General features: G+C 42.7%; 1 protein-coding gene across 4 annotated transcripts in view; it reads left to right on the top strand.

Moving 5' to 3' along the window:
- IRF2 (interferon regulatory factor 2) overlaps nucleotides 1–12,167 on the top strand; it is an 82,735-nt gene that overhangs the window by 45,595 nt on the left and 24,973 nt on the right. For all 4 annotated transcript variants that reach the window (XM_043893407.1, XM_043893408.1, XM_043893409.1 and 1 more), the window contains exons 3-5: nucleotides 4,084–4,183; nucleotides 5,606–5,782; nucleotides 6,092–6,138. In XM_043893407.1, the coding sequence (XP_043749342.1) occupies nucleotides 4,084–4,183; nucleotides 5,606–5,782; nucleotides 6,092–6,138 (324 nt within the window). The remainder of the gene's footprint in view (nucleotides 1–4,083; nucleotides 4,184–5,605; nucleotides 5,783–6,091; nucleotides 6,139–12,167) is intronic.

Below are 12,167 nucleotides of genomic sequence, written 5' to 3'. Positions count from 1 at the left end.
AATAGGTGACTGATTAATGCCTTAAATTTGTTTCCATCTCCTGCTTCCAGTGCATGAAGGGGTGGGGAAGTGAATGAAAGTCTGTCGCTCAGTCGTGTCTGACTCTTTGCAACCCCATGGACTGGAGCTCACCAGTCTCCTCTGTCCATGGAATTCTCCAGGCAAGAATACTGAAGTGGGTTGCCATTCCCTTCTGCCAGGGATCTTCTGACCCAGGGATCGAATCTGCGTCTCCTGCTTAACAGGCAGATTCTTTACCACTGAGCCACCAGGGAAGATAAATAGGTGGCTAATTAATGCCTTGAATTTGTTTGCATCTCCTGCTTCCAATACATGAGGGGGTGGGGGCTGATGGAACAGGTATTCTGGATTCCTCTGGAGGAGTGATGAGGAGGTTCGCATAGCAGCACTGTACCTAGCTCCTGAAAGTGGCTGTGGCTTGGGCCAGTTTATTATGAGTATTTGCAAATATACATAGTATGCTTGAATGATCTAACGACTAGAAAGAATAGTGCAGCAAATTCCCTTCTAGATTTAAAACTCACATCTGGATTGAACAACTATTAAGAGTTAAGAAATCTGTGTTGGGAGGTGATTAAAGCAACTCCCTGACTGGGTATATCTGTAAGACCCAAGAACATTTTCTTATGGATTCACAATACCATTACCAAATGGATAATCATAAATTAATCTTAATTTTAAAAAAAATTAATCATAATTAGTCATCATTTACCCCGTCCTATTCAGAATACCTTGACTATTCCCCAGATATCTTTCTAGGATTTATTTGTTCCATCAGAAGCCACAGCAGACCCCCAGGTTGTATTTAGTTCCTGACTATGAGCAATGCCTGCTCCCTTTTGGCTGTCTCTCGACTGGCTTGTGGAAGAGACCAGATCTGTTCTGGATTTGTCCTCATGCTTGATTTTGTGGTTTCCCTGGGCTGTTTCTTGAGGAAGAAAGGAGGCAGCATCCAGGTTCACTGTTCTCGTCACTTCGATTGATTCCCACCCTGATTATTGAGGTTCCTGTTTCTCCCCGGAGGTCTGCCTGGACCCAGGCGCCAAGGCCCCCTCCCTGAGACCTGGAGGTCATCGGGTAATTCCGACCTTTTCCTGCTCTGCACTTTGAAAGCAGGCTTGTACTTGTGTAAATATCAGGCCATCTCAGAACACAGTGAGAAGTCCAAACAAAAGTAGCGAGCGGCATTGGAACATCTTATAAATATTGGGGGAGTGAAGCAGCCGTGGGAGGTAAGAAGGCTAGATTCCGCTTGGGGCCAAGGTACGTTTGTTCTGCGTTGCTCAAAATTATCTCAGATGTTTTTCTCAACTTGAACTGGGCTTATCTCTCCTGCCTACAGGTGGGCAGAGGTCTCTACATATGGAAATACAAGTGGACTCTGCTGCTGGGTTCAGTCCTTCCATACACGGTGTGTGCCGCCCCCCTGGAAAAATGTCTGTTCAGGTCCTTTGCCCATTTCAAGGGGATTCATGGTGGATGATTGCTGCTGCTAAGTCACTTCAGTTGTGTCCGACTCTGTGCGACCCCATAGATGGCAGCCCACCAGGCTCCCCCGTCCCTGGGATTCTCCAGGCAAGAACACTGGAGTGGATGATTGCTAGGTTCGGTCAGTACTTTCATGGTTTCATGATTTGGGCATGATTTCTGGGAGACTAGGTTTGGAGGTGTGTTTGTGTATGTTTGTTGCTGTTGTTGAAACACTAAGTTGTGTGTGCTTGCACGCACACACACGCTTGAAAAGATCTACTTATCAGAATCAATTTTGTGTCTCAGGAGATTGATGTCAGATTGTATCACCCCAGATCTCCTTTGATCTAGAAAAAAGTACAAGAATCTGATTCTTTAAGGGTCTGTATCTTTAAGCATAAACCTTTAGATTCTGGTTGTGTACTTCAGGAAAAGTTCTTTCAGAGCTAAATTTATGGGTTTTTTTTTTTTTTTTCCCCCTGGGAATGTTAAAAACTGCACTGAGTGATTTTGCGCTCTGATATTCATCGACCGTAAAAAATAAAGTTTCACTCAACCCTCTTCAGATCACTGTCCTTTTGAAACTGGCCAACCTGAAACCCTGCCCTCTCTCAGTGGATGATACAGCATGAACATGGAGGGTTTTATGAAAAACCTCTCACTTTCAGTTCTTCTTTATTGACTACGTTTTATATACATGGAATTTTCCCCTCTAGCAGTTCTGGGGAACCCTCAAATGTTCTGACATATTTTTAGTTCCAGCTTTGTGACTGGTTCTGTGGGGAGGCACCAGGTCCCTTTTGGGTTGGCGGGGCCCATTTGTATCTTTCATTGTGTGAAACCAAAGTGGTGGAAAATCCCTCCTGACATTTACTTTCCTGCTCCGGTGTATTGTGCAGAGATTTTTTTTCCCCATCCCTAGAAATGATCAGACCTACCTTGAGAGGTTTAAAAAAATCCAGTTTTCTTAGTCTTTAATCTCCATGGAATCCAAGTCAGTGGATCTGTTGTAGGTCAGGAAATGTAAATCTAAACCCTGGGAGACAGCTGGCAGTGTGAGCCAGTGATTGAATATGGGGTCACATGACCTAGGTTTTGAATTTGGTTATTTACTAATATTACCGTGAGTTCCTTGAATGGATAATTTAAATCTGTTCCTCAGTTTCTTTAACTGTAAAGCGGAAATAGTAACATGTACCCAGCTCTTTTGGGTCTTGGAAGAACCAAAACTGAGAGTGTGTGAACATGCAAAGTGAACTGAGTTTCACATAAGTAGTTTTACTGTTTTGGCTCCAAAGCACTAGTTTCTAGTCATATGCTTGCCAGGGTTGATTTAAGCAGTTTTGAGTTGGGATGTAAGAGAGATGGAGAAGGTCTTCTATGACAAGAACTGTACTTAAGGGACTTTTCTTCAGAAAGGAGTATCATCCTCATATAACTGGTACATCTTTGTTTATATTTGTTGCTTTCTCCTCAGGCCAGGTAGTAGACACATAGGGATTAGAACAAAATCTTTTTAAGTTTTTTTTTTTTTAACTTCTCTATTTTGTTTTATTATATTTGTGTATTTTCGGCCACGCCATCTGGCATGCGGGATCTTTATTTCCCCAGCCAGGAATCAAACCTGTGCCGTCCCCACACCCACCCGCAATGAAAACACCGAGTCCTAACCCCTGAACCTGTTTGAGTAAACTCCAGGAGTTGGTGATGGACTGAGAGGCCTGGTGTGCTGCGGTCCATGGGGTTGCAAAGAGTCGGACACGACTGAGCGACTGAACTGAACTGAACCCTTGGACCGCCAGGGAAGTCCATAAAACAAAATCTTTCATTTCTGTTGGCTTCATGAGCAGATTGAGATACTCAGTCTCTGACAGTGGCCTCACACACCCCAACTTCCCTTTCGCAGTGAAATGAGTGTTGCTTTGGAGAGTTGCCTAATTTTTAAAAATATCTTTATTTGTAATTGAAGGATAATCACAATATTGCGTTGGTTTCTACCGTACATCAGCATGGATCAGCCATAGGTATATACACGTCTCCTCCCTCTTGAGCCTGCCTCCCACCTCCCAGCCCATCCCACCCCTCTAGTTTCTCCCAGAGCTCCAGGTTGAGCTCCCTGCTTCACGCCTCAAATTCCCACTGGCTGTCTGTTTTACATATGTTCGTGTACATGTTTCCATGCTAGAGTTGCCTGATATTTAATTTACCTAAGACAGCTGGAGTTCCTCTTTACCAAGTGACAGGATTAAATCCTAAGCTATAGACGTTTCAGTCAGTGGCCAGTTACCTGTGGTCCTGTAAAAAAGGAGGCACAGATAATGAAACACATTGGCATTTCCCGGATCATCACTTTTGACCTTGACATTTATTTCTAGCCTAACAGACTCCACCTGCCTCTCAATCTCACCTGGTAGACTGTCAAGCTTTGGGTCATAGTGAGGAAATGGGTTTGGTTTACCATAGATATTCAGCAAACCCAGTGATTTTTACTTAATGGGGAGTCTTACTAGCTAAAACGAGCTAGAACTCTCTGCAATGATGGCCTGAAACCCTTGTCTGCGGCTCTTATTAATTTTTTTTTTTTTTTTTTAGGAAAAGAAGATTTTTCAGATCCCCTGGATGCATGCTGCTAGACATGGGTGGGATGTGGAAAAAGATGCACCCCTCTTCAGAAACTGGGCCATCCATACAGGTATGAATCCCGCATCATCTCCAGAGGCCGGCACTGTTGCTTTTTTTTGGTTGGTTTCATGCTTTTTAAAAAATCAAGGTAAAACTGACAAATGAAATTGCAGGGTATTTAAAGGGTACTTTGTTTTTTGGTTGAGAATATTTAAGTTCTACTCTCTTGGCAAATATCAGTTATATGATAGACTGTTAGCTATTGTTTCTTTTTATTTTTACTGCATGTATGAATGCCATGGCTTATGGTTTCACGAAGCTAGTGCTGGTAAACCTGTGACTTATCTCCAGACACATCCAGGACATGTGAGGTATAGACTTCATCACTCAGAAGTGATGCTCTACCCATTCCATAGAAACTGAGTCTTTAAATTTCCTGGACATGTGGTTTTCTTTTTTTTTTAATTTTTTAACACCAAAAACATTGTTTATTGGGGTATATCCGATTAACAATGTTGTGGCAGTTTCAGGTGAACAATGAAGGAACTCAGCCATATAAATGTGGTTTTCTGATGAAGTTCCCCAGGTGTGTATCAGGGGGATGTAGAACTGATTTGTTCTGGAGCTGCAAACCTTGGTTGAATTATCTCCCCCAAAGGTAGTCGAGATTATATTTATTTATAATAAAATTTAACTAAAGAGCTGTTTCTTTTACTGTTTATTTAGCTATGTATTTCTTATTACTTACTATTTATTTATTTAGCTGTTTATTTTTTATTACTTACTATTTATTTAGCTATTTATTTTTTTATTATTTATTTACTGTTTATTTATGTAGCTATTTATTTATAATATAATTTAACCAGGGAGCTGTTTATTTGAGAATCAATTGAAAAAGAGACCTTCCAGTGACCCATGCTTGTTGGTCTCCTGGCCTCCTGAAGTGAAGTGAAGTGAAGTGAAAATCACTCAGTCGTGTCTGATTCTTTGCGACCCCGTGGACTATACAGTCCATGGAATTCTCCAGGGGATCTGGGGAGATACTGGAGTGGGTAGCCGTTCCCTTCTCCAGGGGATCTTTCCAACCAGGGATTGAACCCAGGTCTCCCACATTGCAGGCAGATTCTTTACCAGCTGAGCCACCAAAGAAACCTTCCTGGCCTTCTAGCTTTTTCTTTTCCTTACCTTGATTTTTCACTTTGATTTCTACCCTTATTTTCTCTCAAGCTATTTTGTAGACCCAGGGTGACCAGTCTGTCCCAGTTTGCCCTGGAACTGTTGTGTTTTAAAACTAAAATTCCCACATCCCAAGAACCTTCTCAGCTTGGAACAAACCAGGACATTTGTTCATTGTAGGCGTGGCCTGGAATGAAAAGCATTCTCTCTACAACCCGCCAGCAATCCTGTTTCCAGAAATTTTTACTCTGGAAATAATTTTCCCTCTCTTTTTCTTTTTTTTTCTTAACCTTAATTCTTTCGACTATTTTGTTAGGAAAGCATCAACCAGGAATAGATAAACCCGACCCGAAAACGTGGAAGGCAAATTTCCGATGTGCCATGAACTCATTGCCTGACATCGAGGAAGTCAAAGACAAAAGCATAAAGAAAGGAAACAATGCCTTCAGAGTCTACCGGATGCTGCCCATGTCTGAGCGACCTTCTAAGAAAGGTAGATAAAGATATTTACTGGCTAAAACAACCGTTGCTTAAATAGCGCCTTTGTGATTTCTTGATTTCCACAATAGTAGCCACAACAAGGATACAACCCTTGTTCCCATTGTGGATGTTAATTCTGCCCTTACTTGGCTGGGTAAAATGACTCTCAGGGCCCCCAAAGAAAGGAAAAGAAACGTTTGGGATCTTAAGCATCTACAGATTACAGCAATAAATGCACCAAGAGTTTCAGAAAGAATTTAACATAGGGGAAATGTCTGTCTGTTCTTCTGGGATTAATCTCGAACTGTTTTTGTTGCCACAGGAAAGAAACCAAAGACAGAAAAAGAAGACAGAGTGAAGCACATCAAGGTAATCTTTGTGCAGAGAGGAGGCCAAAGTCGTGATCATACTAGTGATTCATAGTCTGTCTCATGAAAACATGCGATGTGGTCTCTGTGAAGTATTTAATCTTGCTTCCTTTGCTGTTGTGATTTCTGTGCTTTTCATGTCTCCTCTTTGGCATGTGCCCGCTTGTAGGCTCAGGTACACACACCTCCCGTGCTTCATCCAATTTCCCTGAGCGATTTATGAATGAACTCACAAATCCACGCTGAGCCTGGCAGTCTCAGGCCTCCATCTGGCCCCCGCAACTCTTGCCAGCTGGTCACTTAGCTCCAGCTAAGCTCCAGCAACCTGCTACTATCTGATAATATCCAGTATATTTTCAGGCCATTAAATCTATTTTAAAATATATTAGGTATTATAAACTTATGTTAAATACCTACATTTATATGTGTATGTGCAGTATATATGTGTGTGCTTAGTCACTCAGTCATGTCCGATGCTTTGTGACCCCATGAACAGTAGCCCACCAGGCCCCTCGAGCCTGGCAGGCTACAGTCCACGGGGTTGCAAAAGGATTGGACGTGACTGAGTGACCGAACACGTATGCACACACACACATTTATATGTGTGTGTATATCTATTTATGTGTGTGTGTATATATATATATATTTTTTTTTCCCTTGATAGACTATTAGTTTGTGGTCTGTTCAAGCCCTGTATTTGTGTGGATCTCAATATCGAACTAGCTTTCATAACTCCCAAAGGTCTTCCGTAGGGATGTGTTTGTGTGTGTGAGCTTTTCGGTCGGTTGTGTAGTCTGAAACCCCCTACCCCGTGAGGGTCTTTGTGTGTTGATTGGCGGCCCTTGTTCAAAAGCCAGAGAATCGCCAAATATCCCATGAGAAACTGAAGATGAGCTTCAGTTGCTAAGCAAAGATCAGACTCTACAGTCGGGGCCCGTAGACCATTGCAGAGACGATGGTCTGCTTCAGCGCACCCTCTTTGCAGATGCAGAGATGGGTGGCGTGAGAGGGTTGAGAGACACGGACCCAAGGGCAGCAGGATATGTGGCCAAGTTCACGTGGTAACTTAGAACTGAACTTAAAAGTGATGCCAAGTACTCTGATTTCTACTCCAGAATAACTGTTGAAGGAAAATCCGAATTATCTAGACAGCACAATGTTTAAAAGCAAACCACTGAGTCAGAATAGTCAGAAAAACACACACAAAAAATATACTTCAGTTTGACTTGTGAAGGTAGTTAGAGGGGAAAACTTAGGTAAATTGTTAAAATTTCAGACACATTTACTTCTACAATGGAAAAGAAACATTTTAGCTAGAGTGTTTCAGCAGTGAGACCTCTAGTTTCCACTTTCAGTATTTTTAGTTGGTGACTTACTTTAAATATAGCACAGTATAGGCCTTATTTTAACTTTTTATTATGGAAAAATTTTATACACACAGGAAGGAAGCAAGTGAGTCAAATGTACTTCATAGACCGTCACCCCGCTTTCAACATCAATCAGCTCATGACCATTTTATTACATTAGTACCTCTGTCCACTTTCCTATATGCATGAAATTGCAGATACTCAACCATTTTTGACTTGCAAAAATAATTTCATATGGTTCAGCCCAGTATTTTAAAGCAGATTCCAAACATCATTTCTTTCACAACTACTACAATAAATATCTTTAAAAGATAAATGCTCTTTAAAAATAATCCAGAATCATTATTACATCTGACAAAATTAATAGTAATTCTTCAATATCACCAAATATCCATCCATCCAGTGCTAAAAATTTCTAATTTGTCTCATAAGTTTCATAGTGTTTATACAGTCTGATCACTTGAATCAAAATCATATGAAATTCGCATGTTGTGATTTTTGTATATGTCTCAAGTCTTTTTAACCTATGGGTTTCCACTAGATTACTTTCAAAAAATTATTTTTTTCTTGCAATTGAAAAAATCTTGTTCGTTATATCCAATTTCCCACTGTTTGGATTTTTTTTAGGGCCTACATTCTGATTATTCTTGTTTAGTCAGAAAAGTGTAACTTCCACAAATATGTGATTTTGAAGAATCCTCTTAAGTGCAACTTACAGTCTTAAGTACAACTCTATCATATTTACTGCTATTAATATTTTCACAGCATCTAGCTTAGTCACTGGTACAAAACAGATAATTAATACATATTTGATCACTGCATAGATAGATGAGTATTTGTTGACCAAGCAGATGCATAAATAAATATATGGGGAGGGAGTGGAGGGTTAGAATGCAGATTAAATTTCATAATCTCAGTTAATGGAGAAATAAAAATGGAGTAACAAATGTTCACTTTTCAGCTGACTTTGCTCAGACATATCCACCAGAAGCAATGACTATTAGGTACCAAGGATTGTAAGATGTACCTTTATTTTTTTTTATCTCTAAGCAAGGAAAACTGCTTGCAATGAAATCCTGACACACAGAATTGGCCGGAAGGCACGTCTTACTTCGGGGGTAGGGAAATGTGAGGAATGTGCCCCTCACAATTCCATCAATGTGCGAATTGATGGCACGTGGTATTCTCGGCAGTAAAGGTCATCTGCAGCCCCGTCACCAATGACAGTGTCTTCCATGTGGCCAGGCCCCACATTGACACGGGGGAGCAAGTCAGAGCTTTCCTCATAGGTGCAGCCGTGTGTGTTAATTCCATCCCAGGAGAGGGCACAGAGCGAAATCCTGCTATGATGTAGGCTTGCTTAGTACCTGAAATGTGTCCCTCAGAGAGACATTTTTCCTTCAGCAGAAGGTAGGTGATTCATCGGAAGTAAACACAACTTAACTTTTGAATATAAATCTCCTTGCATCTGTCTGGGAACATGGAGGAGGCTGGTAGGCTTTCCCAAGTGCTGTGGCTCATGGCTGCATAGTGTTCATTGAATGTTTCTGTAGAGCGGTTCAAAGTTCATTCCCCAGGTTGTCTGGAATTGGGTAAAGGATTTTACTGAGATGTTCATACATTACTTTTTATTGTTTGTCAAAACACCTAAGATCTGAGTTCATAGTCCTATGCATATATACAACTGAATAGACTAGGCAGGTTTCTTCTACAGAGAAAGTTTGTCTTATACGTATGCTTCCCTGGTGGATTAGTATCTGCCGGCTAATGCAGGAGACGTGGGTTGGATCCCTGGGTCGGGAGGATCCCTGGGTCGGGAGGATCCCTTGGAGAAGGAAATGGCAACCCACTCTAGTATTCTTGCCTGGGAAGTCTCATGGACAAAGGAGCCTGGCATGGTCCATGGGGTCGCAGAGTCAGACGTGACTGGGTGACTAGGCAGGAGCATGTAGTAACTAGGGATGAAAATTTGCTGTTAAAACAAGCTCTTCCCAGTCTTCCTTCAATTAAAGTTGAAGTTTTTTTCTTTTTTTTTTTTAACATACCTGAATAAATACTATTCTTCTTTTAATTATTTTTTTTTCATTGCAGTATAGTTGATTGAGTTAAAGTTTTAACTAGGAAAGAATATTCAGAGCATGCTGGCCCACTCTTAGGATATTTCATGGGCCATTTAGGCAGTCTGTTATCTGCATGCTGTTTGTTTCCTCGGGAAATAGCTTCCCGGAAACTGGGAGACCCAAGGCCTAATGACCACATAATATGTGCAGAAATGCTGCCTCCATATCCCCTGATGTTGGAGCCTCCATACCCCCTGATGTTGGAGTATACGCTGTTTACTAAGTGAGCCATCTTTTACTTGAACTGAGCCCTACCTGTGTGGCGGTAACTGGCTATCTGAGGAAATATTCGAATAAGAAGCCTAGGAGAGAGCAGTACTAGATGGCACGTCACCAGAGCACATCTGTGTTTCAGAAAATGTCCCAAGGCCACGATCAGTAAGGATAGAAATGGATAAAACAGAGGGGTGTAGCTGACATTCTGGAGCTCCTGCCATGCTCTCAGCTTCAGTTATTTCCTACTTCGTCCTTCTCATGATGGGCAGGCTGTCTCCGTTTTGCCTCAGCAGCAGTGGAGGCACAGAGATGTTGAGTGATTTTCCCAGAGTTGCACTGCCTTATGGAGTTGGGATTTGATTCCAGGTGAGTCCAGCTCCAGAACCTGTGCCTCATCACCTCCCTCAGTGCCTCTCGGCCTCTTGGAAGTCGTGGGCTCCGAGCCAGGCCTGGGGGGACACACCAGTAAATTGGTGGACATCCTCCACCACCAGGAGCATCATATGTGAAGGTCTGGAGGTCAGACTTGCTATTTGATCTTCATTGGGTAGGGCTTCCCTGGTGGCTCAGATGGTAAAGAATCTGCCTGCAATGCAGAAGACCTGGGTTTGATACCTGGGTGGGGAAGATCCCCTGGAGAAGGGAATGGCAACCCACTCCAGTGTTCTTGCCTGGAGGATTCCAGGACAGAGGAGCCTGGCAGGCTACAGTCCATGGGGTTGAAAAGAGTCGGAAATGAGAAGTCAGGAAACTTTCCAGCTTCATTAGAGCAGGAGCCTGAGTGAGGGCACATGGGGAATAGAAGGCATGTAGGTTGGATGGATTAGAAATGAATACTTGCAAACTGTAGACTGCTTCCAAATCAAAGAATTGGTGCTCTTACAGAAAATATAATCAAGGACAGCCTGTACAGTCACTTGGTAAAGAGCGGGTCTGGTCTCTGTTAGTTCTGAGTGCAGACCTCTGGATGGGAGTTACAGAAAAGCAGATATTGGCTCAACAGAATTTTTTTTTTTTTTTGGCCGCCTTGCACAGCATGCTGGATCTTAGTTCCCCCATCAGGGATTGAACCCGCGCTCCCTGCGTTGGAAGTGCGAAGTCTTAACCATTGGACTGCCAGGGAAGTCAGCAGATTTTTCTGATAGAGCTCTCGAATCCAACAGTGACTTGAGCTGGCTTACCAAACAATATGCTCCCTGTTGCTGTCCACAGATAGGCTGAATGACTACCTGTCAGGGCTGATACTGGAGTGAACTTTTCATGGGTTGCAAGGGACCTTCAGTTTTTAAACCTTAATGAACTGAAAACCCATGCAAGCAACCCACCTGAACTTTCAACAGATGGAATCGGAACTGCTCTGGAAGCAGGGAATAAGTCAAGGGCTCTCCCAGCCAACCCTGGTGCCTCCCTCTCCTCCTAGAAGCTCTTGAAGGGACTGCTCAGAGCACAGTCTGCAAAACTGGTTGGCTGACTAACCTCCGTGGATGCTTTTGTGGCATGAGGCACAGTTGAACTCCTTGGGAAGGACTTGGAGCGTGGTGGACTTGATATTTAAAGGGGGTCTTTCTCATGGTGATGGGAAGCAATCACGGAGGAGAGACTGCAGTAGACAGTTTAGATGAGAATAGTGGTTGGAATGGAGAGGAGACATATCTCTGGAAGAGGATGCTGAGGATGAAGATAGGTGTGGATCCAAGAGCAGCCCTGGGTTTTCAGGCCTCATGGAGAGATGTTAGGACAGAAGGAGGAGGCAGGTTGGCTTAGGACTCAGCGGGCCAGGTTATGGTACAGCCAGGTGTGGCAAAGGGCAAGAGTGAGCATCACAGAGGACCAGGAGATGCTGTGGGCAGAGGCCATTCGTGACCTGAAGGATCTCTGTATACTTGTTCTGTAGAGAAGCGTTCACCTATTTTCTTAATTTGGGCTCTTGCCTTTAAAAAAAAAAAAAATATATATATATATATATATATATATATATAGTTTAGTTTTAGATCTTCCTATTCTAATAATTTCAAATTTTTCAGCTGAAGGTAGTGAAGATCCCTGTTTTTCTGCTCCCTGGATGGAAACCTTTCAGAGAGGTGCTGGATGCTTTTCACTAGACAATCTGCTGTCTTGTCCTTTCAGAACCAATGAGGAGGTTTGCATGGAGGACTTGGAAATCGATCGGCTGGTTATTTTGGGTGTGGGGATGGGAGGAGGCAAAGCAGTGTTCAGAGTAGTCTCAGTCTCCATTGGTGGTGCTGGTGGTTTAGTCGCCCAGTCATGTCGGACTCTTTGGAACCCCAACGATTGTAGCTCGCCAGGCTCTTCTGTCCATGGGATTT

Source organism: Cervus elaphus, chromosome 32, assembly GCF_910594005.1.
Source record: "Cervus elaphus chromosome 32, mCerEla1.1, whole genome shotgun sequence".
NCBI classification, from domain to species: domain Eukaryota; kingdom Metazoa; phylum Chordata; class Mammalia; order Artiodactyla; family Cervidae; genus Cervus; species Cervus elaphus.
This window is presented reverse-complemented; position numbering and strand designations above follow the sequence as displayed.